Source organism: Spizellomyces punctatus (assembly GCF_000182565.1).
Source record: "Spizellomyces punctatus DAOM BR117 chromosome Unknown supercont1.14, whole genome shotgun sequence".
NCBI lineage: Eukaryota > Fungi > Chytridiomycota > Chytridiomycetes > Spizellomycetales > Spizellomycetaceae > Spizellomyces > Spizellomyces punctatus.
Window position 1 is genome coordinate 322,561 of NW_015971550.1, and position 27,328 is coordinate 349,888.

Below are 27,328 nucleotides of genomic sequence, written 5' to 3' on the forward strand. Positions count from 1 at the left end.
ACCAGTTTCGGTCAGTCGCCTAAGCGATGAGTGCTACCCAAACACATATAATTCAATGTTGTCCGGGGAATCCATCGATACGAGTTCTACATGCGCGTTCCTAATGCTGCCACGCATCTTTTATTCAGATTTTCGGTGGCCAAAACGGCGGGACGATACCCACCGGAACAGAATGCTTTCACAGCAGTAATTGAAGTAACGGAATCAAGATGACAGGCCCCCGACGGACGTTGCCCCGATTGGAATTCTCCAGCCTTAAACCTGTGGAGGACACCCGTTTTGGGGGCAGCTTTCACATAATACAATATAAATGTGGTTGTCCAGCGTGTGGCGCAGCCGTTGATGATTCCGTAATGATAATGTGTTGCCATGCAACATGAAAACCAATCAACTGAGGTGGCGTATTTGCCGTCTATAAAAACGCGTCGCGTTCGCCTTTCCTCCCCCATCGTGTGTTGATCTCTTGAGGTAGGTTCTCGCACTGTAGACATCTTGAGTGAGAGTTGCATGCTGGGGCGCCGATAACGGAGGGTATCGTCGGGGTGGTCTTGTTCTTTCAGTGTGCATGCTGGGGCGCTGTTAACTGAGGGTATCGTCGGGGTGGTTTTGTCTTCTCGGTGTGCATGCTGGGGCGCTGTTAACTGAGGGTATCGTCGGGGTGGTTTTGTCTTCTCGGTGTGCATGCTGGGGCGCTGTTAACTGAGGGTATCGTCGGTGCATATCATCAGATGTGCATGCTGAGGCGCTGTTAACTGAGGGTATCGTCCGTGCATATCATCAGATGTGCATGCTGAGGCGCTGTTAACTGAGGGTATCGTCCGTGCACATTGGAAAGTCGGGGCCATCTGCTGGGGCGCTGTTAACTGAGGGTATCGTCGGTGTACATTGGGAAGGTGGGGCCATCTGCTGGGGCGCTGTTAACTGAGGGTATCGTCGGTGTACATTGGAAAGCTGGACCATCTGCTGGGGCGCCGTTAACGGAGGGTGTCGTCGGTGTACCTTTGACTTGGGGTGTCTCCTTTGCGCCTATTTAGCTTTTTGAGCTAACCCCATTTTTAAGTTCTTCGCAGGTTTTCAACAATCTCATCGGTGCGAGCCCCTCGGTACGATTCCTGGCATAGTGATGATTGTAGCTGTACTGTGTAGTTGTGATTCTTCCTATCTGTTTGTGTATCGCTGTAATATATCGCACATGTCTTGTGAACTCGCGTGTATGTCCCTTTGAGCATTCATCTTTTTGGTTAATGAACCATTTGGTGTCTAATCATGGCATGAGTTCCCGATTCCATGACAGCCATCGGGTCGCTACGCCAACGAATATTCACTTGGTTGCCCCATTGATACACAATCCCTAATGATTCAGCCCTCCAGCCATCTACCAGTTGCTGGGCGCCAAGTTCGACACTGTTTACCCTGGACTTTGAAGGCCACGACTTGCTCCTATGTCTCTCTTAGCGGTAAGCGTATCTTCATCTCCAGCTCCGTGTTTGCAGTTTGCGTGCACATAATCGATACGGGGGTGATATGTGATGCTTGCCATTCTTTTCCCTTTTTTAAACAACCAATCCGAATTCATGTTTTAACACAATTTTCTATTGCAAGCACCTGCAGCACAACGGCATTGGTGGTTTAGTGGTATAATTACCGCCTGCCACGCGGTAGACCCGAGTTCGATTCTCGGCCAATGCATAGTCGTTTCGTCAAAAATCTTTTGAATATTGGCAGTCTATCTGATCAACCAAAACAGGCAGGATTGGTTTATCTTTTTCGTTACTCTTGGCGAGTGGACCACGCACGTCTTGTTGTTTTTGATTTTAGCAATCCACCTGATCCACACGGAGGCGGGTTATCGTTTCTTTTTTTGTCCGCTCTCCTTGCTGGCATGCCGCCGCATGAGCTGTGTTTGGACTGCTCTAGCTTCTCGAAAAAGAGGTGTTGTACCTGCGGATACAAGTGTACCAGCCTTTAACTTTTAGAGTTTCTCAAAGACTAGTCATTACTGTTGACGGGAGATTAGCCATACAACCGGATGAAGAGTTCATGTCTCCCCCTTCGCCTTAATCTTTGGGCCCAAGGGTTAGGCTCGGCCACGACCGCTCTTGGCAAGGGTGACCGTGTCACGTGTATCTTGCCCGCCAGAGAGAGGACTTTTGATCAAGGGAAAGCCCATGGCCCATCCGTAGCAGGGAAAACGGCCATCGGAGGGCTCCTTTGGGTTTAGCTAACCCTTACTTTTAGAGTTTTTTGCTGTGGCTCTGGTGGTGTCCCCGGCCGAGTTGTCGGAGAAAATGAGCCATTACCCGGGTGGTGATACAAAGCCTCGACCTGGACTTTTTTCCGAACTGCGTGCGAATTCCTCAGGCGTAAAAAGAATTGTGCAAACGGAGCCTTTGTCTCCCCCCTGGGATGAAAAGAAGTGCAAGAATAAACTCTTTTCTTTGTTATTATATTGGAAATTATTATTAGAATTTAGAACTCCTGGTTATCTTGGTTTGTAGAGAATATTTCAAATTGGCGTGACGGCAGGAGGCGTGTTGTTCCAGACAAAGAGAAAGGCACGACGCACGTTCACACCAATTTTGACCGTTGAAAGTTGGAACGAGTGTGATCGCTAAAAAAAAGCAGCTGAACAAGGGAAATAACCCCGTCCTACGAGACGATCAAAAAGCTGAGGGGGATGATGATGGATAAACAAAACCCACACGCGGTGCCCAATGGAAGCCTCGTGCTTTTGGGCCCAACAGTACTCACAACTCCTTGAAAAACAACAGCACTTTGGATCAATGAACGGACCACCCCCGGGTTTTACCCAGCCAGTTATAACGGTGGCGAAGCGGGAACTTGGTAAATCTGGCATAATTTGGACAGGTTGCCAAGCACGGTGACCTCATTCCGGCGTGACTATGCCGCCAATGTTCCTTTGTTTAATTTGAGAAATTCAGTGGCTACGTGACTGTCGGAGATTCCAAGCGTTCCAAACGAACCGAGCCTAGTTTCAATTTGCGCTCCACAGTCTTGGAAGGCCTGTCGCTCGGGTCCGCGTTTGCTTCTTTCGCCATCATCCCCCCCCTCCTCAACCTGCGCCTTGAACTGTTAGGTTTTCGTCGTCGACACACGTCAGCGCAAAGCTTGTAAAGACTGCTTTTCGTGCCGTATGTCAGGTAAGATACGCTTTTCCCGTTCCTTTAGGCCCTGGACGGGAAACGGCGCGCTATGTCTCCTTCTGTCGGAGTAATCGGAGGATTTGGGGCGAATTTTATCAAAAACGCACAGAAAGTCAGTTGGGAGAACTGGACAGCGTGCTTTTCAGCGCAGCGGTGAATTCTCCCGCGTATACTGCAGAGCAGGACTGTCTGGCAACGCACCATTGCTGCTTGGGAGAGGATCCGAAAAAAAAAAAAAAGAGAAGCGGTCCAGTACAGAGCGTCAGGGACGACGCTTGTTAGAGAACACTCTCTGGTGCGCTAATCCCGTAACGTTTAACATATCTTAAAGGCGTCTGCCACTATTATTTCATGATGTATGTCGACATCTCACCGTTCTTGCTCCCTGGTACTCTTACCTACTTAGCTGCGACATACGCTCAACACTGGAAAGTCGTTATCCTCTTCAATTCGCAAGACCCACAACAATTGTGATACACCAAAGAGATGACGGAACGCGAGCAATTTCAGCAAAGTCCAGCTTGGCATCAGTATAATCCTCAAGCCCTGCCCCCAACTCCGCCTTCTGTCCATCTCCCCGGGGGTCAGCACATTTCGTCCGCCAATAGTCCGATGGTCGCCTATGGTGGTCCGATGGGGCTACCGCCTGGATATCCGTTCCCACCGATGCATCCGTACGGATACCCGGGACAACCTACAGGACTTCCTCCAGGATTACCGATGATGCAAATGCCGGGAGGTCCTCTCGTCCATCCTGGACAAATGCTTGGACCTCAAATGAGACCAATGGCACCACCACCAAATGTCCCGCAAGGGACTATTATATATATCCCGGATGGCTACATGCCACTTTTATACCCCGAAGGCCAAAATGGACCACCAATGGGAGGTCCATCGTCCGCCGAACATGGACAGATGCATCCCGGGGCGCTTCTCAGTCCAGTGATGGGCCCTGCGCCCGGCAAGATGCTCCAACCACAAATGATGGGAGGTGTAGGGCAGGGTGGGCTTCCTATGGGGGGAATGGGTTATCACGTACCACGCGGAAGTCAACATCCTCCTTATCCGTCGGCCACATCGATCCTTCAACCAACGGGCTCCCACAGCCTACCGATACCTGCATCCGGAAGCATGAACATTCCCACAAATCCTCGACCAACTTACCATTCTAGTCCTGCCCTGCACCAACAACGTCCACACAATCCAGGAAACCTTGCAATCAATACCAATGTCTCTAACCGAGCAAGGAGTCCTCGGCTAAGCAGTGCCGATACCGCCACACCCAACACTGCTGCTAGCGGAAACTCACCTACTCGCAGCAGTCATAGCAGCTCGTTTCGAAGTCCAACCAGAACTGCGGCCGTTAAAGCCAAAGGGGCGAAACGGCCGGCAAATTCGTGGATTTTGTACCGACAAGAAAAGCATCCCATCGTGTTAGCGGAACACGAGGGAATCACGAATAACGAAATCTCCAAAATCGTAGCAGAGATGTGGAAGGCCGAACCAGAGCACATTAAGAATATTTACAAAACACGTGCTGAAGAGGAGCGTCGGCGTCACCGACTTTTGCATCCAGACTACAAGTACGCACCAAGAAAAAACAAGCCAAAGAGACGAAAGCGAAAGCCGAATAGCGCCAGCCACCATCAGCCATATCATCAACGGGAGGGAAGTGGTGAAGCGACATCGCCAACGGACCCATCCTCTGCATCCGATGCTTGGCCGTCACCTACAAAAGACATTCCAAATAAATTTGGAGCACGGCCGTACATGCCTGAGCGGCCGGGAGCAGAACATATCCAATCTTGGGTAGACTCTGAAGGGTCTGATTCCGGTGATGGTCCATCTCCAGTCAGTCCTCGGGGCTCCTTTGAATTTAATCGATTCTGGGAGCATCCGGTCGACCCACACCACCAGCCACAGCAGGAACAACTACCACCACCGCAACACCAACCACAGCCACATCGCCCACCCAATCAGATGCCACCGCCTCCGCAAATGCAACCAGGACACGAGCACTACATTTATGATGGGCCCGTGGTATATCACCAAGATTTGTTCAATGGATCGGACTTTACGTTTGAGGCTCTCGGGTTTCCCATCGTAGCGGATGATTCTATAGATGCGGAAGGATCTGATGCAGGGGATCTCAGTATTGAGGACTTGATGCTAGCAGATGACGCAGCAAAACCCAAAAAAGAAGGGACGGATAATAATGTGGGACCATCTCCTCAAGGGTGATCTATTTTAATTTTTGTCCAGGAATTTGGTGGTTGTCCACTTTGAAGGAACTTTTTGTTGTTGGGCCGCTCGGGGGAGGGAAGCGCGTCCGAATTTTGATGGCTTTTTGAGAGCTCTTTGGACGGGGGGGCTTTTGACCTTGTTGTGTTCCCGTTGTGCTGTTGCCCGAGTTTAACGAACTCGTAGGGGAAATAAATAGTGTTTTATTTTTTTGCCAAGGTGAAGATCCTCGTATTCATTTAAACAATATCTTGACACCATATTCTCCAAACTTGTGTGTTCTATTTATCTTTCATCTACATGATTGTAAAACACTGGCTCACATATTGATGACCAGGAAAATACTAAGAAACATGCTTCTACGCGTGTTCGCTTCCCCTTAAGGATACGGGACATGCACTCAGACCCTAAATATGCATGTATTTATATTCAGCACTCTGCAAAAGGATTTCTTCTTTTTCAATGACATTCGTATCTTGCTGCTCGGTGGTTTCGGAGGTCCGCCCCAAAACAACAAAAAAACAAGAGAAAAATCGAACATTTCGCCAAGTTGGAACGCCCAGCACCTGATGAACCGAGTTCTCGGAACACGGCAAAAAATGGTTGTTAGTAGGGCCGATGATTATCAAATTTGATTCTGTAATCTTCGTTTTCTTTGGGTTGGTTTTTCTTTACATGGATCCAACTCCAACAAGGGGGCCCACCACCGTATCACAGGAGAATTCTTCAAAGTCATGTGAGCAACCCAGAACTGTTCATCAGCAACGGTTTTGGGGTTGGTTTTTTTTGTTGCAAATGACCACGGCGCAACAGCAACTGGGTGAAGTGGAGCTGATTCGATGCATGTTTTGTGGCGATGGCGAATTTGAGTTACGAACCGATGGTCAACGGTATCATGCCCTCCAAACCAAGTTGGCCGATGGTGGCGAGATGATCGTGGACGAGATGGTGTCGTTTGCGGTGACTGTAGAGCTGATTGACGATCATGACACAACCGTTATGGAACCGCGAAGACTATCCGTTAACGTCTCTGTTTCCCTGGGGCGGTCAGAAATTCCGCAAATATCCTTGGCGTCAACGGATTGGTTAACAAAAGAAGGTTGGAAAAGGCAGAGTGGGAGGTCAACCACTTCTTGACGCTGTTGCCTACGGCGACTGGACAAGAGCAAATTGTCCAGGTTGCGAATGTGTAAAACTGAAATGTCTCCATCTTAGGCCACCAAAAACTCAGTACCGCCCTGATTGCTCACGTTAATACAACTTGGTGCCATTCGGAGACTCCCATCCTTGAGACTTTGGAATGGCTTCGTACGACGGCACCAAGTCTCATACCTTCTCAGGTGGATGATACACCACACTCTATCGAATCATCTGTCAGTACCACGCACACATTTGCCCGAGAATGGATATTCCTTCCTCAACTATACATGAAAGCGAAACGACAAGACATGATATCATTTGCACGCGCCTATTCGCTGACAGGATTTGTATGCCCAGGAAAACCAGCTGTGCTAACCGTAGAAGGCCCAATGGAAAATATCGATCCGTATCTAGTAGATATCAGAACCAAGTCATGGGCAGACATTCCAGCCGGTCATAAAAAGATGACAGTAGTTCATCGTGAGGTGAAGGATTGTGCCAATATAGATGAATTGAATGCCTGTAGACGTTTCACAGACATGACTGAAGTCAGTTTTGATGTCCATGGGCATAGATCCAATCACAATAGTCTAGAGAAGCTAGAGGAATGGTTGGTTGGACTTGGATTGGGAGAAGCTTTTGGTCATCTATTTCCAGAACTGAGAAAATGACAAATGGGCAGATATGGGAGCAATTATGAGATGAGTTTTTGCAGCTCCTAGTTTGGGAATAAGCCATCAGTAATATCCTACACATGTCGGATCAATTTGTCCTCCTGCGATCACAGAACCAGTAAAGCGGCCAGCCGGGAATATTCCTAGCAGCCCCTTGTATTTGGCAGGCCTGCATGCACACCACAAAAGCTGATCAAGACCTCCGTGCCTTCTAGATCTGGATCTCGGTTGGTACCACAAAGATTACATTTGGGAATGTTCTCACTGTACTCCATTAAAATTCCCTGGTTCCCATTGATAATAAGGCCTGATAAGCAGTGTCGTCATGATTTACAGTGACTTGTCTGGACAAAAGTTGGCAGGGAAACCTTGGGCAGAATACGGGACAGCGTCCGGTAGACTCCCAGTAACTCAAGTAATACAGGTACATGAAAATGCGGTGTCTTAACAGATTTCAGCGCCAAGGTAGTATAGTGGCAGTACACTGCGTTGTGGCCGCAATGACCCCGGTTCGATTCCGGGCCTTGGCATCCGCTGGTAGCAAAAAATTCTTTTTGTTATATTTTTTTGTACCAAAATTTGACGTTCCTTCTATTCGCCATCAGACAGCGTACTAAAAACCATCAAGTCAATGTCCTTTGCATTGTACGAGGACATTTTCATCATTGCAGACCTAACCCTATCCCTAGGTTATATGCACAAACCATTGCGTCTTAAGTTCCAGGCAACTCTGCTGGGATCTGTTCACTAATTTCGTATATTGAGGGCTCGATTGAGGTTTGACCATCCATATATTCCATACTTGAAATTAGACCGAACACCAGCTATTCTTGCCTGTACTAGGTACGCCCTCGAAAAAATCTTAAGAGATTAACATTCTACCTACTTTGGTTGGTCAGTAAGTCCCCTTGAATTGGCTAGGACAGGACGCTACGTTTTGCGTGCGGACAATGGATTAACGATAATGGAAACGTTGCAAGGACATATGGAAACGCCAGGTTACAAAGTTAACTTGTTAAAAAGATAAAACCCGATTGACCATTATCACCAGATGACGTTTTGTAAAAACTAAATATGTCATAGAAAAAGTATTCTACCCATTCAACCGAGTATCTAAAATAAATCGTGAAAAAGCCTGCGTGTCATCTATGCAGCATCGGTAACAGCACCACAAACGAAAAACTTTACACGTTTTCCCACAAAGCATCTACAAACGGGGCATTTACCATTCTCAGCAACAGACCTCTCAATACAATTGTCACATACAGCAATATGCCCGCAAGGAACCATAACACTCAGGACATGTCCGGTTAAACAAATGGCGCAAGTGATTCTCACGTTTGTGGAGGTAAAGTGGACCGCTTCCTGACGGGGACGTGACAAGCGTTGAATTTGACGGCTCTCCGAGCGGGAGGAGGTTTGCCGCTGGGGAAGACCGTTCAGGGACGATAGGAACCGTGTTGTGGTTTGCGTAGTTTGAAAGAGACCTTGTATAGACAAGGACCCTGTGGTTGAGGTTGTTGCGCGAGAAGGCATTCTGATTGAATGGATAACTTTGTGAGAAACAAGTAGCAGTTGACCACAGAACCACAAGAGTGTAGCAAATGAACGTTGAGTAGTCCGCACCTGTTTATCGCAACGTTGCAGACGAAACCGGTGCGTGGGAACTTTTTGATCTGGCACGGAATCAAGTGCCGAGTGCCCCAAACGTTCGTCAAGTAATGTCCTAAACTGCAGATCAGCACGCCGCTATATTGTCTCGCTATCGTAGAAAAGAGTTTCGATCTTTCGATGGAGGTGGTAGCAGGACGAGAAGACTTGGAATGAAAACGATGTGGAAGTTCCATCGCCACGTTGCTGACTCATCACGATCAAGGAGTCATCGAGGAGCCAGCACAGATGTTATCCCGCACAAAAGAGACCAGTAACGCTAAATCGAACGAGTGTTGTCGGCAGATATCGAATGTGTTCAAACAGTTCCTTGAACGTGCAAAATGCGATAAAAGAGTGGTAATCCCCGCGATATAAGTTGAACGTAAACAGTTGGCGGAGATGCCCCCAAGACAATGACTTTCGCCTTCGTATAGTCGTCCCACCTGTTAATTATGAGAAAGAACTTGAGCTCTGCGAGGACTAATACAAGGGCAACGCAACCATCCGAGATCAAGACAAAGGCAATGCTACTACAATTTGTACATGTACAGATGAGGTATTCCCAATTATCAAGGCATCAGCGCAAACCAACGTAGGGCGTATTCAACCTGACTTAATACGGCCAACGCAAACAACCAAGATAAGATATCTACAACAAAATGAGGTTTCCTCCAAACGCAAAAAAGAAACGCATCCACATAAAAAGGTCAAACGCAAAGCAACCAAGAGAATGGCGAGTTATGCTACATAGAAGTACGAGACAGTTCCTGTCGCGAGAGAGGAAGACGAAAAGTTCACATATCTACATGAGGTATCAAAGTATACAAGAAAAAAACGAAAAAATAAAACAAGTGCATTACATGCACCTCCTGGCCTTCAAATGCCTGTGAACGGCATCACTTCTCGTGAAGCCTGTTCCACAGTTGTAGCACCGGAAGGGCTTGTAGCCTGGCATATGAGTGACAATGTGTCGTTTGAGGTCCTGTTTGCGGGCAAATGATTTTGGGCACGTCTGGCAGTGGAATGTGCGTACTTTCTGAGCTGCGGGGGAAGGTGGAGGTGGTGGGAGCGGTGGCGGCGACGACGCAACATTCCAGAGAGGAAGGGAGGGGAGAAGTGGGGGAAGATTGTGATGAGGTGCTTCAAACGGTGATAAAGGAGACGATGAAGAGGAAGACGAGGAAGCGGATGACCAGGAAAAGTCCTGCTGCTGCTGCTGTTCAGGATACTGCTGCGACGAGAGGTCTTGCAGTTCTGGTGGATATGACGCGTCGTTGATCAGCGTCGGATCCCAGTAGGGAATGTCGAGAGGCAGCGGCGTCTGGAATGCATCCATCTCACTCGTCCAAGGCATTGTCGTCGTCGGTACTGCGGCCGCCGCCGCCATGTCCGTCATTTGCCATACAGGATATGTCGTTGTCGCTGCCGTGGTGGTCATCAGACAAGTGTCAAACATGTTCATGCTTGGAGGCATGACATTGTAACCATCTTCTCCTCCCCATCCTGCATCGTGAGATGACTGCATCCATGAGGGCAGACACATGTGCGATGGATTGGGGGGAGGGATGGAAGGGAATGGATACGAAAGATCGTATCGCATTCAATAAATGAAAACTCGATAGTGTTTGAAGAGCAGAAGTATCAGTCGTTAGAGTGTGAATGGGCTAGTTAGCAAGAAACAAAGGAAGGGACAGCAAGAAGCCAAAGGTCCTTTATACGAGAAAATCGCAATAAAAAATCCCCCGACCCAACACACAGCCATCAAATACCCACTCGATTACTACGAATAGTAGAGTAGTAGATCCGTTTCCCGGTCCTACGTCCATTGCCGAAAAGTCCACTTTTTGAAAAGTTCCCGTACATTTCATGACGAGTCTTTGATCACATCATCACATGAACTACCAACAACAACCTTCCCGTTCTGCCACTTTTTTAAATCCAGAAGTTGGCGCTCACAGCCACCACTCTACTATATCCATATATGGTTACATTACATACTTTATCCCTTTTGGGATCATTGCATGGCTTGGCAAGTTGAAATGTCGCTTGTTAACGGAGACATGGCGGCGACTGCGGGCGGGGGATCCCCGCGGCAATTGGAAGATGAAAATGGGCGGGGCCTTCAGTTCTAGGCAATCCACGCAATATGGCAATGTTTTGCAAGCAGCTGCTAGTTGCCCAACTTGCATCCGTGATCATGATGGGAGGAGACTACCAGGTGATCATTAGACAGTATAATGGATCTTACGACCCCATACGAATAGCAACAGAATGGGGGACCAGTGGCACTCGTACGGCATTTCTTACAAAAAAGAGTTACTCCATGCTTATAAATCTATACACAAGGGTGAGTTGGTTGCGCAGTCCTTGCTGGGTATTCGCTTGACCCTTGCCATCTCTGCATCTCTTTTCACACCAGTCATCAGGGTCATATGTCCTTCAAGCGCGCGGAAATGCAAGACTCCATCAATTTTCTTTGATCTGCAATTTCATTTTGCGTAACAATCCTCAGCAAATGTATTTTATTGAGGCACACACACACAAGTCATGATGCTATGAAAATGAGGGTCGTCTCTTGCTATTGGTTCCATTAGGTTCAGCATTCATATTCCTTTCTTTTTTGTCTGTCGCCCACGCAAATGATTTGCCATAATAAAGACGATACCAGAGATTAAAGTAAGCAAACAAGGGTGCCCCCCTGCGTAACTCGCTGATAGATCATCACAATATATCAAAAATGGCTCAAGCGTTTCAAGAAATAAAACGTGGAGATGGCTTGGAAACCATCGATTCGGATCACTGGCCCCCACCTTCAGATTGAAATTGTCCGGAAAGCTACCTACATGTCCGAAATATTGGCTTGGGCATAATTATAATCATTTGGGAATCGGACATTCGGAAACACACACAAACGTATATTAACCTACACCCCTCGTACAAAACAACTTGACCATTTGGCCCAATACAATCTAGTGCCCGTGAGGATCACCTTCCTGCTGCTCAGGCTCAATCTTAATCATATCACTACACAAACAAAAAAGTCAATCAGCAACGAAAGGCAAGAAAACTGTCTACCAAGCCAAACACTCACTCTATCCGCAACAAGGCAATAGCAGCTTCCGTGGCCGCTTTCAAAGACTTTAGCTTGGACATGGCAGGCTCCAGTACACCCGCCTTCAAATTATCACGAGGAACTCCCTTGATGAGATCCAATCCGTACCTAAAACCCGACAGTTACAGTCTGCAACAAACTCAGGGTCTCTTATTGAAAATCGTACCATTTTAGCGCCTTTTTCGAATTGTCCCCGCCAGCGTTTTGGGCGGCATTGTGGAACGCACGAAGTTTTGCAACCAAATCAGTCGAATCCTTGGCCGCATTCACAGCCAACGTCTTCGGAATGACCAGCAACGCGTTGGCGTATTCCGCAATGGCAAGCTGCTCACGGGATCCCTGTGAATGAATTCTATCAGCAACTGATTCAAAGTCTGGAAACACGCAAACCAAGAACACAAACCAAAGTTGTTGCAAAATTCTCCAAGTAGATCGACAAAGCACTCTCGACAGCTCCACCACCGGGCACAACAGCATTGCTCTCCAAGGTCCGCTTGACAGCGCACAAGCAATCATGTACAGATCGCTCCATCTCATCCAACATGTAATCATTAGCACCCCGCAAAATGATGGAGGCTGAAGAATGGGCCTTGGTTCCCTTGACTAGAATGCATTCGTCATCGGAGATGCGCTCTTGGACCACCTCCTCGGCTTGACCGAGGTACGAAGCCTCAAAGGTCTCTTCACCTTCCAGGTTAGCCAAAGTGGACACCAAGGTAGCTATGGAAGAGGACATTGAGTGTGACGAGTCACAGAATGTTACATGTAAAAGGTTAGCACACACACCTCCGGTAGCCTTGGCAATCCGCTTCAAATCCTCCTTCTTGCAACGTCGTACCGCCATGGCACCAGCCTCCACAAACAGCTTCAAGCAAAGATCGTCAATTCCCTTGGTTGTCAATACAACGTTGGCACCAGTGGCAAGAATCTTCTTGATGCGCTCGGTCGTAATCTCAATTTCCCTGGGCAAGAATAAATTGAGCCGCCGTACACAATTATATAGAAATACACCAGTACCAACCTTCGGCGAATGTCCTCCAGTTTGTCTGGGTCGTCAATTACAATGTTGACACCGAGGTGCATGCGTGCTTTTTGAAGGTTGATATCGAGACAGGCAATCTTGGCGTTTGTGATTCTTGTCTTCAACGCTATTCAAGGGCGGAAGTAAATAAGTTTGTGACACTCGTGGGTTTACCGCATACACGATTTACGCACCTTGGGAAGCAACAGTGCAGTTCAACGCATATCCCTTCACCAGAGTACTCTCGCGGACACCCCTTCCGTGGGCCTTGAGGATGTTAACAGCTTTGATGGGGTATTTAGCCTCGCCTTTCGCGTTCACTGTCTTCACGGCTGTGATACCGTCCACAACCAAGTCTGCAAAAAAGTCATCGTCCCTATAGTATATGATGGAATTAGTTGGCCATGCATTACCAGTTATTGACACCAGAAAGACAGGATACATACGATCCAATAATCTTTGACGACATTGACGTCTTGGCAACATTGATCAAGCACTCCCGTCCCAAGCTCTCCACCTTTGTCGTCATCTGGTCCACAATAAACTTTACAGCCTCCTTGCTCGCCAAACGGTATCCCGTGATAATCGTTGTTGGATGTATCTTGTTTTTTACGAGCTCGTTGGCCCGTCGCAAGAGCTCTGCTGCGATGATGACAACTGAAGTCGTACCGTCGCCGACTTCCTTGTCTTGCTGCTGAGCGAGTTCAACAAGGACGCGCGCAGCCGGGTGTTCGACCTCGAGGAGTCGGAGAATGGTTGCTCCGTCGTTGGAAATTGTGACATCCTGGTAAATGTTGCGTTAAATAAAGTATCACACTGCTTTGCATTCACCATATCCGTACCCCAATATCATCCACAAGCATTTTATCCAAACCAACAGGTCCCAAAGAACTCTTGACGATATTCGCGATAGCCAGCGCTGACAACACTGCGCGGACCATGTCATTAGTATCCTAGTCGTCTTGCGCAGAAAAGAAGAACATGGCGACAAACCGTACCATTCTGCTGCCTCACATCGGCTCCAGATGTTCTTTGACCTATAAAATGAGTCGTGTCAATATCATTAATGATCAATCCGCACACCATCCATCACGCATTACCTCCGATAGGAAGAGGGTTGGACCTATTGCTAGACATGTTCCAATTACGCAGTTACAGGGAAAGCCAACAATAATTCTGCTTCAAAAACAACCAAAGACAAGGGAGAAAAAATCGAAAAGGCGAATCGGTGATCTCGCGTGAAGGGAGGGTTGGTGCGTTTTGCAATGCGTTTCTTGATCTTCTAAATTAGACGTGTGCCCTTTTGCTGGACACACTTTCGGACACCTGTTGCCATGGACAACGTACCATCGTCCTTGAACAAGTGAATGAGAAATGGCAACCAGACCGCTCACAATTCGATACGGACCCTTCTATCATGCTACATGGGGCAGATATAACAAGCACGGAAACGCATGTCCGTCTGCCGGGCGCATTCTATTTATGAAAAAAAATAACAGCTCAATCGCACGGCAGGTTTTTGAGTGACATGCCTAGTGAGATCACGTTGCACCATGTAGACTGACAGACATCTTATCGGCCATGGAAGTGTGCTTTCCTGGTCCACATTCATATGACATGGTCGTATCAGGACGACAAGGCCAACCCAATTTGTTACATTCTATGCATCCTGCCTCTGATGGTTCATTCCCACCCAGCGAGTGAACATGGACCTCAGAACTGAACATGGACCTTAGAACCCGTTCCGAATCACATCAAACACACCCCGCGGTCCTTTAAGCACTTGATGTGATCCATAGCGGCTGAGTCTAGAGTTCTTTCATGCGTGCCCAAAAACGACAAAAGGACAACGATGATCGGGTGAATCTTCTTCCAAACAAAATTCAAGATCCTCACTAGATACACGGATAGTGTGCAAGCAATAGAAATTGTCAGTATCCATCACATACGGAATTCTAGTCGGAAATGTATTATTCAATGTGTAATTTGGCCAGTACGTTCAATTTCCGATGACTGTGTTCTACAAGCCTCAGGCGCAGCCAAGTGGCGCAGAATATGTCTGCTCGAACTTGCAGCAAAATACAGCGATATATGCAAGATGGAACCCATGACGGATCGCGACGAGATATTCGAGCGGTTTAACCCGTATGCGACAGCGGCTGCTACAATACAGGCTGGAGATGATACAGGGCTGTTTGTACCAGAGTGGGACGGGAACTTTGATGAGGAGGGTCATGAGGGCTATACTGGAAAGGAATTTGGTAGATCTTCCGCTGTTTATGGATTCGCGTTGTGGATGCTTGCAGCTAACTCTTTTGGTTTGAAATGTTTTAGTTGTATATGCTGCAGTGCAGGTGAGGAACGGAATGGATCCGACGATTACTAGGTTGCCTAAACATGATCTCATTCTACGTTTATAGTTTATAGCAAAAGCCCTAGCAAACCCTTTCGAGGTCGCCACCATTCTCCAACAAGTGCAGTTTCTCCCATCTGACAGTTACCTTGCCCGATATGGTTCCAGATCATGCGAAATAGAGGGGGACAGTAGCGATGTGCCTGATGCCGACCCAGTTGATGTACGATGCGGTGATTTCATATCTGCGATCGTATATTGACTCGGATATCTGTATAGGCTTCCGAAGACGAATCAGATGACAGTGTGAATGCGTACGCTTTTCATGCTGAAAATGGGGGACGATCGTTTTCGTCTGATGCGAAGAGTGCTGAGACCGCTGTTGCGGATGCGTCGGGGTACCTGATGAAGGCGGGACATAACGAAGATGAACCCACCCGCCCTCCGTATCAGCTTCCGCCGCTGGAGGGATCGACGTTGGCGACTGTGGGAGAAATATTGGCGTCAAATAGTGAGGGATTGCCTTCTTTGTGGAAAGGTATGTCCATTGAAGACGAAACTCTCTATGGGCATCTGGCTAAGTTTGCGTATCATAGGACAAATCCCATCATGGCTACACGAAACCAGCCACTCTGTTCTCCAACCCAGCATAGAAGGCAACCTAACCGAATTTATCCGCGAGCACGAGCCCTTCTCCATCACTGACGTTGACGACATTCTCCCTTCTCTCGCCACCAAAGTCGCAAGTCACGCTGTATCCTCGTTTATTCTATCTCCACTTGATCTTGTTCGCACTAGGTACGCTTATAACCTGTTCATACTCTTGACTCCCACCAACTCACATTTGTCTTCTAGACTCGTGGTGCAAACATCAAATCCGTATCACCGAAAATATAAGGGCACCCTCCACGCATTCCGTACCATTATATCCGAAGAAGGTTTCGTCTCTTTATACGCCGGTCGCCACCTCATCCCAACTCTCCTCCATCAAACCCTCAAACCGCTATTTCACTACTCATCAGCCTTCGTTATCGAAAACGTCCTCAACATCTCGTCGGAAATGAGTCCCTTGTTGTACGCACTCGCTGAACTCGGACTGAAAGCCGTGGAACTGGTGGTCATGCTCCCTCTTGAGACAGTGCGGAGACGGTTGCAGTGTCAGGTGATAACCCGTGTCCCAGGAGATACATTCGAGGGGTGTGTGGAGCAAAATCCGATTCCGTATACCGGTTTGGTGGATTGCGCTGGGAGAATTGTGCTCGAGGAAGGGGGAGTGCGGACGCGTGCGAAAGGGAGACGAAGAAGGAAGAGGAGAAAGGGTCAGCCTGTGACCTGGTGGGGTAGCTGGGGCGTTTCGGGGCTATATCGGGGCTTTAGAATGAGAATGGTGTCGGCAGTTGTGTTGATGGTTGTTAATACGGTAGCGGATATGCTCGATGTGCCAGAGGATGGGATGGCGTAATTTATCTGGGTGGTTTGTCCGTGATTCTCATTTCTCTTTAACTTCCATACATTCATGTAATAAGATTTATTCACACGTCTTCAGCACAAGCCACCACAACAGACATGGTCATTGTTTCTTGACGATTGCAAGCATTAACATCGATAAGGTTGTAGAGAAAGAGATCGCCATGTGAATAAACTTTTACTCTGCTTTCATTGTATCCAAAAAAATTATCCTAATCACATAACAAGTTATCCTGTCGGATTCACATCCGTGCATTTGATCGAAAAGTAATCCTCAGGTTCTGATTCCATATCATTTATCATGGGACTCGACAAGGTCTCCCTAACACTTCTCTTCCCAAACTCCTCCACCACGTTCGGCAAACTGTGCGCCATGGAGGAGTTGCCCGCCAAGGGAGGTGCTGTAGGTGGACCCATCAAGCGGACATCGAAATCGGGACCCTGGGATTCAGACACTATTGCGAGGCGTGCATCCATGAAGCGCCGTATTCGGAGGCGGTACAGCATGTCGTCCAGGCAGAGTTCGATTTTGCAACGGTTTCGTAGGAGGGAAATCTCTAATGTATATTATAGGACGGTAAATGGTATTGAATCTCAACTCTATTGGCGGTGTCTAAATGGAAACTTACGCGGCCACGTCGCTCGTTCTCCGAGGTTACTGCAATAGATCATCATTTCCGGGTCTATACAATCCTTGAATCAGTCCACCAAAATAAATCACCCTTATCAGCCGCAAAAACTGAGCATCATACCCGGATTTCCAAGAATTCGCGTGAAATCCGCCATACGAACGCTTGGGACGATGGTAATATCTCCGTAATACCGCTGACTTAAAATTGTTCGGACCCGGTATATGGTTGGAGAGGACACTCCCAGTTCTGACAGCTGCCTCTCAGAGGTCAATCCCACGAACTGTTGAGATATTGCTCAGTAGGACTGTCGGACTCACCTGTGTCAGTCGATGATGAACCTCTGAGCGGACTAGGAATGCCATACTGTTGATGGCTCGTGTCAACATGGATGGGGAAGGAGTATTGTGCATAAATGGGAGGACATGAGGGTTCACTGTCGGGGTGTCAGTTCCAGAGTAATGGGAAATACCGGGAAACATGCACTTGCCTTGACACACGATAAAGTGGTTTACGTTGAACATTTCGGATATTCGTGTCATGGGTAGATCACTAGATTGAAAATGAAAGTTAGGCGCCAGCTGGAAAAGCACATTGGAATGCAACTACATACCCTTCCACTAGAATATACGCCCATTAAGTTCAATCATATGTTACTGTACGTTTTCTAGCTCCACCATCGATCTCCTCTCCGCGAGATGCTCACCTGATCCATCGATCCATCGATGCCCTAATGACGAGATTTCCCGTATGAATATCAAGAGAAGTCATTCGAGAACAAAAGACGAATTGCTTACCTGACGGATTCCAGGGAACAAAACCTGACTTCTTTTTCGCAATGAGGGGACAAGAATTAAATACAAAAGGAACTGCACATGATGCAGCACTGGGTGATATACGAGTCAGGACCACAAGTAGTTCGAGTCAATAGGGCCAACGGATATGCCATATCTGAACTTACACAGCTGACCAAATGACCTATGAACCTGGTCAGCGCTAGTTAGGCAATGAACGAAATACAGAGCACATACCACATTGGGTGCAGTCAAGTAATTGAGAAGCCTTGGCATCTCATATACAGTCGACGAGCTGACAGTGATGTTCAAAATACGTCGGGTTCTATTGAACGCTTCCTATGATTCGTTTAATTATTTAAGTATCACATCGTGAAAACAAGCGGACATGGGGAAAGTCCAACCTGAAAGGTGACATCTCCGATATTTTCTCGCATCGTATGAGAGAATGTGTCTACATCGTATAGGTATCCTGCGCGTGACGGAGACATCAGTCATTAGATACCCATTTTCCTGGGGAGACGCAGATACCTGCCCATAAACTGCATCATCACCATCTTTCCAGAACCTCCGCATTTTTGCCAAGAAGGTTGATTCTTCTCCGGGTCTCTCAAAGAAGTTCTATAAGAGAATCGTAAGAAATCCACCATGTAGCGAGTCACGTCATTTTACGGTCCTACCATATTAACGTTTTTGGGATCGAGGAGTTGGGTCACTTCCTCGTCTGTTCGCGTACATACGCAAGCTGCAATAATGGATCCCCCAGAAGACCCGCTGATAACACGCGGAAGTAGATTTGCCTCGAAAAGGGTTTTGACCACACCAACGTGACAGAGCGCTGGAATGGATCATTAGGTAGTTTCGTATGTAAACATGCATGCATAATCGTAACCTTGAAAGCTCTCCCAAACTTACCCAAGGCGCCACCTCCACTTAGACATAGTGCAGTTCTTCCGTATGCCCTTTGCGTTTGGGTGAAAAAGTCGTATTTGGCTTTTAGCGTGATCTGAGGAGACTCCTCCTCGCAAATGAAATGAAGTTGTCGTATGACTTCGTCGATATAGTCTTCAATTAATCTCTTCGTTCCAACGTGCGTGATCCCATAAAGCTGTTGCCGTGCCTTTGTCAATATCTCACTCTGCACTACGAAGATCCGTTCATGGACGTACCCGTGGGTTTCCAGCATCTCCAAGATTTCTACTTAGTGACGTTCGCAACATAAACATCATGGAGGACATATTGCCAGACTCTCGCGCTTTTTTCAATTGGGCCAATCGATCTTGCAAAAGCTCATAATCATAGTCAGGGGATACCTGAATGACACACGTGAGCATCGCTTCATAAATCATAGTCAGATGGGCTCCTTACGGGATCATTTTTCCACTTGTCCTTTCCAGTCAACTTGTCTAACATGCCTCCCGCTGCGGCCCATTGCTCATAATTTGTGGCAACTTCCATAAGATGTTGATAGTACGCTCGTAGATCTCTCCGAAGCAGAAATCCATAAATCTCCTCGGACCAGTATGAGGCAACCTCAGATAGCACGGAGTAGGCACCAAAGTTGAGGTATCGATGGACAAACGACAGAGGCATTCCAGGGCAAGTCTTTGGTGCTGCCCCATCTGCATCGCCAACTTCCTCCGGGTCGCTTTCATCGTCTCCTGGACTTTCAGCTTCATCGTCCTCCGGAGAACCTCCAGAATTTCCAGTAGGCATTTGCTTATCCCTGCCGTTGGAAGGCCCCGAAACGCTAGCCATGGTGCTTGCAATGGCGGTGGATGGAGTGTGGGAAACGAGTTGGGTTGACGTGATGGAAAGATCGCAAGCCTGCGATAAGGTCAGCATATTGTCACGTGCTATTAAATCTCAACGTTACACATAGATCCAACCGGAAATAAACAAATCACAGAGTAGCCGATCGTCTCATTTTTCCAAGTGTTCCTTCTCTAAATAAATGATATGAATAACCAAACGCTGCCAATCTTGAAAAATGGACGAGTGTCCTGCTGACACTCTTCACGCCTTCATCTGGCGTCACCAAATATGCAGCAAATGAGAAAACCTCATCCCGCAGTCGACCTGATTGATCTCAGCATATCCGGTTATGATCTCAATAGTCTGGATGCGTCCTACATGGCTGATGGGAGAGGACTTTCCATGACTCATTGTCAGAGAGGAGCAGAATTATTTTCCTCGGAAAATATATACAAAACGTTGTTGAAATACTGTACTTGGTGCTGTTCCTAATGAATTGCAATTGCAATCAGAAGACTGCAATCAAGTAAGATACTTAGATGATGCGTCCCTCTTTACTTTTGGGCTTTCTGCTCTCCGGCAAGCTCCTTCTCCGTTTTACTAACATGTAAGTGTAAAGATTTTAGTAGTACTGTTTCAGTAGGATATGAGTAAAGAAGAAAGAAGCCAACAATAGCCTGGGACGGGATAGCATAGGCCACCATCCGACGGTCTTTCGCCAGCAGGACACCATTCCATCAGGCTTTGAATGGAGATCGCTCAGGAAGACAATGTGGTTCGATCCTAAATGTGCCAACGTCGATCATCACCTGAATTCCGGCCTTTGAACGGAGGACTGCAATCTGTTGAGATCATGATGTCCTTTCAGGTTGACGGTTTAACGGTAGTTCTCGCGTCGGCAGTTGGTAATTTGTTGTATTATGGGAATGGCCGGTTGGCGAGACTGGGTACTCCTAACACTTTGTGCGGTTTCCTTCTAGTCCTTGTCGGCGCGCTTCTGGCCAGCAGGAAAGGGCCCGACTTCCACCCTGCAACTTTCCGAGAGCAATCTCACGTAGGCAATATGTTGCCATAGTCCATGTCGTACTTATTACTTAGCAGGCTGATATTTAGCGAAGTAAAACTCGAAACAAGGGTGAAAGTGCCATTTTACGGAACCCAATCACCCCTCATGGAAGCCCTCTTCTGGCTTCGTTTTCCACGAAAGTCAACACTGCGTATGACATGTTTTGGACTGCAGTGACTGAACATGGTTCCCGAAATTATATGGCTCAACGGGTTGCTGGGTCGTGGGTCTGGGAGACGTTCGCAGGAGGTACACTATGCAACATAATCGTCCAGACGCATGCACTTCGACCTTGTATTCAATGTATTGATGATTACAGTCGGGTCAAGAGCCAAGAACGTAGGTGCGGGCTTGATTCGTGTGACCGGGGTGGCACCTCTTGCAGGATCCGGGGATGGTGTTCCTACCTCTTCCCAGATGGTTGGCATCTTTCTGCCCAACTCGCCTGGTATGTCCTGGATGTGATTGAAGTTATTTTACATGTTCTCTAAGTATTTAATTGCAGAATGGATCATTACCGACCATGGTATGACCTGTATCAGGAAATCGCTGCAGTGAACGATCTTGTCAACCATGTTTCCTTCGCAGCATGTACTGCATACAATCTTGTTACGGTCCCATTGTATGATACCTTTGATCTTGCGTCCCTCGAGCATATCATCAATCAAACTGGGATGACGGTCATTGTATTGTCTGCAAAACACCTGAACAAAATATTCGATATTTCCGGAAAGTGTCATGCTCTGAAGGTAAGTTGGTTTCTTCTCGACCTCGCACCCGCGAGACGTATCACAACTTTTTCCTCGTAGTATGTTGTCGTCGTTGACTTGCAGAACGTGCCTGCAGATGTACAACAGCGTGCTGACGCTGTGAAAGTTAATGTCACGACACTTCAGGCTGTGGAGCAGTACGTAGATGTCACCGAGCTTTAACGAGGCCACACTTTTAACTTGCAACGGAAGGTCCGGTAAAGCGAATCCGCGAGAGCCCGTCCCGCCAAAGCCTGCAGATGTTTTCACGGTAAATTTGCTTTGGTTGTACATGCGGTCAAATGAGTGGTCTTATCGTAGACACGATTCCTCAGATTTGCTACACATCCGGAACAACTGGGCGTAAGTCGAGGTCAGCTCGCTATTGCAGTCGCCGAATAACCGATAACGCCCCGTAAAGTCCCCAAAGGTGCGATGATCACCCATAGGAATGTAGTGGTGCGCATCAGCCAGGCACTTTTCAGTCCTTTCGGTCCATGTAATAACATGTTCTATAGGCAGCTGGCGCTGGCATGTGTGCTACGCTACCGAACGCATACAAACTAAACAAGAGTGACCGACATCTCTCATATGTGCGTCCCACCTTGAGTTTAGATTTTTGAGGACTTTGGCTGATTTAAGATTCTGTAGCTACCCTTGAGTCACATGTTCGAACGTATTGTTTTTCATACCTTGACGCATCTGTATGATCTGATCCCCGGGCAGCTGTATGTACTGAGGGCAAGTATACTAAATCGTGTTCTCTTAGCGGTTGCGAGATCGGATTCTTCTCGGGCGACATCACCAAACTATTCGATGATATCCAAACATTCCAGCCGACCCTGTTTCCCACCGTTCCTAGGCTTTTGGGCCGTCTATATGACAAAGTCAGTGGTACCATTGAACAGTCGGGATTGGTCAAGAAGTCCGTATTTAATTTGGCATATGGAGCAAAACGACGTCTGCTACAAAGCGGCAGGTATGACAGATTTTGTACGCATCTCTATGTCCCAGGAGAATAAGCTTTCCGCCGTGTTACGCCTAAGAGTGACGAAGGACTCGATTTGGGATCGCCTTGTTTTCGGCAAAATCCAAGCTCGCATTGGCGGACGGGTGCGAACAATGGTGGGTGTTTGAATATCTTTGAAAAGACTTCACCCTCGGCACTGATAAAGCAAATTGGTCATCATAGTTGACAGGTGCTGCCCCAATTTCTCCCGATGTTATCGAATTTGTGAGGATTGTGATGGGTTGTCAAGTTTTGGAAGGATATGGCCAAACTGAATCGACCGCGGCGGGTACGTGAATTTAGTTTGTCATGCACATGCAAAGTGATTAAGTACTATGAACCAGGATGCGTCACGCGCGTTGGAGACTATCAGTTCCCGTTCGGATCCCATGTTGGTGGGTTTAGTGTAACTGCGATGTCCCGTTCGGAGTCCATTTCTGATATTTGGGTTATAGGTGTTCCCTTCCCGTCCGTGGAAGTTAAACTCGTCGATGTACCGTCTATGGAATACTACGCCACAGACAAGCCGAATCCAAGAGGAGAGGTGGGGCTCATTTGGGTGGTCTGCTCGCTGAATTACCAAACTATTGCTAATGGAAGCTGTTAATCAGATCTGCTTCCGAGGTCCGCTAGTTATGAAGGGATACTTCAAGGAACCAAAGCTGACAGCAGTAAGCTGAGCTAGTCATTTCGCATAGCTGATAGTGCTCCTGGTAGACTGACTACCCCCCTGTAGGAAGCAATCGACTCTGATGGCTGGCTCCATACGGGCGACGTCGGAACGATCTTGCCGAATGGAACATTGAAAATCATCGATAGAGTCAAGAACATCTTCAAACTATCTCAAGGGGTGGGTTGCAATTTCCGCCCCCCTTCTTCATGTCGAACTTTGACGAGCCGATTATGTTTGATAATAGGAATATGTTGCACCCGAGAAAATCGAGCAGAAAATCAAGACAACGTGAGTAATCAAGTGCGATCAACACGTATCCTGGCTATTACTAACTGGTCGAATGTTGCTGTTTCAGGTACATGGCCCAGGTAGATGTTCTATTTTTTGCAGAAGGGTGTGGTTATTATTTGAGCGGCCTGGATTAACTCATGCCTGTAGCTGTACGTTTACGGCGACTCGCTTCAATCAACGCTTGTTGTTATCGTGATCCCTGATCCGGAAGCTTTCCTTCCTTGGGCAAAAACGCAAGGTTTCGACGGAACCCTTGAAGACGCATGCAACGATGAGCGGATCCGTAAGGCTGTATTGACCGATATAACGACAATTGGCAAGAAGGTACAATGCTGATGTCGTTGTGAACATCTGGACTTGGTTCTCATTTACATTGCAATTCGGTAGAGCGGTTTGCACACATTCGAAATTCCGAAAGCCCTCTACCTGACACCGGAAGCAATGACAGTGGAGAACAGTCTGTTGACGCCTACCTTCAAGACGAAGAGGTTTGTATGCGATTGATCTTTGCGGATATTGAGGTCAATTCTCAAAGAATTTCTCTTCGGATGCACAGAAATGTTGCGCAAAAGTACTATGCATCGCAGATTGAGCAAATGTACAAGTCCTTGGCGTCTCAGAAGAAGTGAATATGATGGACCTTTCGGACAGTTACATGTAACATTAAAAGAACAGCTTCCTATGGCCTTCATGTGACTACTTTTGAACGTCTTCCAGGGCGCTCTGCAGCGACAGCCATGGCTCCGCTTGATGAGCCTGTCCCTTGCACAGCCAACAGATCTGAAAGATCCAAGGACAGACCTTGTTGTTCCTATGTAGAAAGACGAACCAGATTCTTAATGGAACGGCACTCATGGCAACGATATTAGATAAACTCACATTTTTGTAACTAAGAATGAGATCCTTGAACGCATTGAAGTCTGCTAGGCTGCTCAGAACATCAAAGACGTCACCGTCCAATTGTTCTGGTCGGTTCCTGACATGTACATGTGAGAATTTGATCGCATTGCATTGCGAAGTAGAATAGCACTTCGCCGTACTTTATCATGCCCATGAAATCCGCCATCGAGAAGCCCGGTAATCGGGATTTGAGTCGTTTTTCAATAAATTGTTCCAACTTGGACACCTGCTTGCAGGTAAGCTAAAGACAAACTAGCTGCAATAAACATTGGTGATCATTGCACGTACGTATTGCTGAAACACGTCCATGTAAACAAGTTTGTTTTCCTCATCGTCTGTAAAGTGGTGGCAGTTTTCGGAAAGGAGGGATTCTTGGAGGGATATGAAATAGGGGTCTATACATATCCGATTGTTAACCAACTGCGCAGAAGCATTAGAGTGCTCTAAATACGAACCCATCAACATGTCTTCAAGCTCACCGACGATCGAATCAAAGGTAGCGTCTTGCGCGTTTGTTTCACTATAGTAAGCAAATCAAATCAGCATAGTGTGTCGCGGAAATTGCACAAGAGCCACTACCTGGCCAATACCATATCCTCTTCGAGGAACTGAATATTCTGGATCGGTTCTAGTGTTGGATTGTCCATAACAGCAAAGGTTAGGTTTGGCCGCAAAGTAACAGACGAGGATTCTGAACGCTGTATACCATTGTATTTTGCTGTTGCTGCCATTTTCTGCCGGCTGTTTCCAGTCTGGGTCAAAAAACTGTTGTGAAAGTACTTGGGAGCTGTTTTGAAGAAGCGTTGTTGCTTCTGGACGAGAAGACGCGTGTGGGGTAAGCACCCGCTAAGCCACATGCATCTCCTGCCACCATTTTTGGGGGATTTTGGAGACAGTTGACCTCATATCATCCAAGGCTGTTCGTCGTTATTATGTCCATGACTCTTCTTACAGGCGCTATAGTCTATCATAGTATCAAACCTCGAGAAGGAAGCGTAACAAAAGGCACAGCTACCGTTGTCGTCGTTCTTGTCAGTGATCCGTGTGTATATGCGAGTGAGAAGAGATTCATGGTCAAGTCAGTGGAGACCTACGAGCTTTATAGCTCTATCAACTAGGCTCGTTTATCCTCTCTGATATCCTCAAGGAGGTCCGAACTAGCACATCGTCCACACTTACACTATGATTATGTAAGAACCTGAATTGTTTTTGCTGGAGGCTTAGCTTTGAGGTTTCATTTTTGAAAAGTTGGTGATCTTCATTTAACTACTGGATATATCATGTCTACCGATGTGCAAAAGAAAAAGGCCAAGCGGGGAAAGCGAGGGGGTAAGCGGGCCAAGGAACGAGGACTAGCGGAGGAGAATAGACCTCTGACAGCAGAGAATGGAATTGCTGAAGAGACTGGTGAGCAAGAGGTATCAGAACGGCCACCAATTGAAATACCCACCGAAACATCAACAACGGAGGGACAGCTTCCCGGAAAGAAGAAAACGAGACGTGGGAGAAGGGGGAAAGCAGCGGTTGAGGCTGAAGCGACTGGTGTAAACGCAGTGGGGATTGGCTCTGGACGCACAGATGCTGAACAAGCCGCTTGGGAGAACTGGGAATCTGATAAACCTTCGAAACCTGCCTTGCAAAATCAGCCCTTTTTCGGACACCTCTCTCCCGATGAACAAATGTACTTTCTTACCCTTGAACCTCGTCTCGATTCGCCTTTCGAAACTGCCGAAGACCAGACGTTGTTTGTTCAAGCAATGTATCGCGAACTCGACGGGAAGGAGCTCATTGTAGCTTCGTCACCGGAGTGTTCCATGGTGCTCGAAAAGCTCTTGAAACTCTCCGATGATTTTCGTCTTCGCATCTTTTTTGATCGACTAAATGGACGATTTGGGGACTTGTTCAGGCATCAATTTGGATCACATGTTATACAGGCGCTTTTGGGAATTGCTGCTGATGTTATTGAGAGGGAATGTCAGGGCGAGTCGAACGTTGATCTGGATGAGGTGGATCCAGAGCTCGTGAAGGAGCTACCGACCATGGTGGATTTGGTCTTGGCCTTGTGTGAACAAGGTGAGGGGCACTGGGCCGAGTGGATGGTCGACCCCTATGCGTCCCATCTTGTTAGAACGGTATTATGTGTCCTGGCGGGGAAGGGAGAGATCGATTTGAGGAGCAAAAAATCAAAAAAGTACAACGAAGAGCACAACAATGTCAACCTCGCTCGCACTCAAGGTCGGCCGACGACAAAGCCAAAAAAACAGCGGGTCGTTCCCGAATCCTTTGGTGAAATGTTACGTCAGATTTCTCAGGATATCGTATCCAGTCTGTCTGGTCCCGAACTACGCAACTATGCGCAGGACCCTGTTGCAAACCCTGTTATCCAACTCCTCTTATCCTTCCCACACGCCAGCGAGCCGCTGATCACTGCATTATTAAATATCCCAGACGCAAGCACTAGCACACTATCGCACGACGATTTCATCGAATCACTCATCAAGTCCCAAGTCGGATCCCACCTGTTCGAGAAACTACTAGCAACATCACCACCCCATCTTTTCCACCAGCTCTACATCACGTATTTCCGTGGCAAACTTCAAGAGTTGTGTCTCCACCCAGTAGCAAATTTCGTTGTGC

The 27,328-nt window shown here is 47.4% G+C and overlaps 9 protein-coding genes and 2 non-coding genes across 11 annotated transcripts in view; 7 read left to right on the plus strand and 4 right to left on the minus strand.

Annotated features, from left to right (window-relative positions):
* Positions 1-1,618: 1,618 nt before the first annotated feature.
* SPPG_10174 lies at positions 1,619-1,689 on the plus strand. Its single transcript has one exon. It is a non-coding gene; the product is annotated as a tRNA-Gly (tRNA).
* A 1,573-nt stretch (positions 1,690-3,262) lies between these two features.
* On the plus strand, positions 3,263-5,676 carry SPPG_07085 (uncharacterized protein). The gene is made up of 2 exons (XM_016755266.1): positions 3,263-3,459; positions 3,571-5,676. The coding sequence occupies exon 2, from the start codon at positions 3,651-3,653 to the stop codon at positions 5,403-5,405; it is 1,755 nt and encodes a 584-aa protein (XP_016605657.1). The 5' UTR covers positions 3,263-3,459; positions 3,571-3,650; the 3' UTR covers positions 5,406-5,676.
* Positions 5,677-6,129: 453 nt separating this feature from the next.
* Positions 6,130-7,335, plus strand: SPPG_07086 (uncharacterized protein). Its single transcript, XM_016755267.1, has 2 exons — positions 6,130-6,504; positions 6,621-7,335. Exons 1-2 carry the CDS (start codon positions 6,201-6,203, stop codon positions 7,214-7,216), a joined length of 900 nt encoding a protein of 299 aa, XP_016605658.1. The 5' UTR covers positions 6,130-6,200; the 3' UTR covers positions 7,217-7,335.
* Positions 7,336-7,678: 343 nt separating this feature from the next.
* On the plus strand, positions 7,679-7,749 carry SPPG_10175. Its single transcript has one exon. It is a non-coding gene; the product is annotated as a tRNA-His (tRNA).
* Positions 7,750-8,212: 463 nt separating this feature from the next.
* Positions 8,213-10,758, minus strand: SPPG_07087 (uncharacterized protein). The gene is made up of 2 exons (XM_016755268.1): positions 8,846-10,758; positions 8,213-8,756 (listed from the first exon to the last, which is right to left on the minus strand). The coding sequence occupies exon 1, from the start codon at positions 10,470-10,472 to the stop codon at positions 9,729-9,731; it is 744 nt and encodes a 247-aa protein (XP_016605659.1). The 5' UTR covers positions 10,473-10,758; the 3' UTR covers positions 8,213-8,756; positions 8,846-9,728.
* Positions 10,759-11,730: 972 nt separating this feature from the next.
* On the minus strand, positions 11,731-14,287 carry SPPG_07088 (T-complex protein 1 subunit alpha). The gene is made up of 11 exons (XM_016755269.1): positions 14,106-14,287; positions 14,004-14,042; positions 13,848-13,933; positions 13,452-13,789; positions 13,200-13,381; positions 13,006-13,132; positions 12,771-12,946; positions 12,388-12,704; positions 12,151-12,323; positions 11,964-12,092; positions 11,731-11,896 (listed from the first exon to the last, which is right to left on the minus strand). The coding sequence occupies exons 1-11, from the start codon at positions 14,140-14,142 to the stop codon at positions 11,842-11,844; spliced, it is 1,659 nt and encodes a 552-aa protein (XP_016605660.1). The 5' UTR covers positions 14,143-14,287; the 3' UTR covers positions 11,731-11,841.
* Positions 14,288-15,103: 816 nt separating this feature from the next.
* On the plus strand, positions 15,104-16,909 carry SPPG_07089 (uncharacterized protein; the record flags this gene model as incomplete). The annotated part of the gene is made up of 6 exons (XM_016755270.1): positions 15,104-15,266; positions 15,340-15,359; positions 15,426-15,581; positions 15,638-15,896; positions 15,955-16,156; positions 16,214-16,909. 6 exons carry the CDS (start codon positions 15,104-15,106, stop codon positions 16,818-16,820), a joined length of 1,407 nt encoding a protein of 468 aa, XP_016605661.1. The 3' UTR covers positions 16,821-16,909.
* Positions 16,714-20,092, minus strand: SPPG_07090 (uncharacterized protein). Its single transcript, XM_016755271.1, has 16 exons — positions 19,617-20,092; positions 19,418-19,561; positions 19,164-19,356; positions 18,929-19,086; positions 18,803-18,869; positions 18,653-18,720; positions 18,486-18,587; positions 18,416-18,432; positions 18,252-18,340; positions 18,161-18,184; positions 18,068-18,074; positions 17,945-18,006; positions 17,775-17,890; positions 17,578-17,710; positions 17,455-17,508; positions 16,714-17,382 (listed from the first exon to the last, which is right to left on the minus strand). The coding sequence occupies exons 1-16, from the start codon at positions 20,004-20,006 to the stop codon at positions 17,054-17,056; spliced, it is 1,953 nt and encodes a 650-aa protein (XP_016605662.1). The 5' UTR covers positions 20,007-20,092; the 3' UTR covers positions 16,714-17,053.
* Positions 20,093-20,812: 720 nt separating this feature from the next.
* Positions 20,813-24,729, plus strand: SPPG_07091 (uncharacterized protein). The gene is made up of 24 exons (XM_016755272.1): positions 20,813-20,908; positions 20,984-21,057; positions 21,117-21,318; positions 21,389-21,517; positions 21,575-21,595; positions 21,658-21,818; positions 21,879-21,976; positions 22,032-22,089; positions 22,154-22,181; positions 22,240-22,277; positions 22,337-22,411; positions 22,470-22,522; positions 22,588-22,797; positions 22,865-22,943; positions 23,011-23,116; positions 23,172-23,222; positions 23,283-23,371; positions 23,439-23,498; positions 23,564-23,677; positions 23,745-23,788; positions 23,856-23,868; positions 23,939-24,115; positions 24,179-24,279; positions 24,348-24,729. Exons 1-24 carry the CDS (start codon positions 20,857-20,859, stop codon positions 24,418-24,420), a joined length of 2,106 nt encoding a protein of 701 aa, XP_016605663.1. The 5' UTR covers positions 20,813-20,856; the 3' UTR covers positions 24,421-24,729.
* SPPG_07092 (uncharacterized protein) lies at positions 24,385-25,489 on the minus strand. Its single transcript, XM_016755273.1, has 7 exons — positions 25,398-25,489; positions 25,271-25,319; positions 25,147-25,211; positions 24,980-25,086; positions 24,832-24,917; positions 24,671-24,767; positions 24,385-24,602 (listed from the first exon to the last, which is right to left on the minus strand). The coding sequence occupies exons 1-7, from the start codon at positions 25,420-25,422 to the stop codon at positions 24,480-24,482; spliced, it is 552 nt and encodes a 183-aa protein (XP_016605664.1). The 5' UTR covers positions 25,423-25,489; the 3' UTR covers positions 24,385-24,479.
* Positions 25,490-25,971: 482 nt separating this feature from the next.
* The window catches only part of SPPG_07093 (uncharacterized protein), a gene marked incomplete at its 5' end in the record, with an annotated part of 2,990 nt that continues 1,633 nt past the window's right edge, over positions 25,972-27,328 (plus strand). Inside the window, one exon of the mRNA XM_016755274.1 lies at positions 25,972-27,298. Coding sequence (XP_016605665.1) covers positions 25,972-27,298 — 1,327 coding nt within the window. The remainder of the gene's footprint in view (positions 27,299-27,328) is intronic.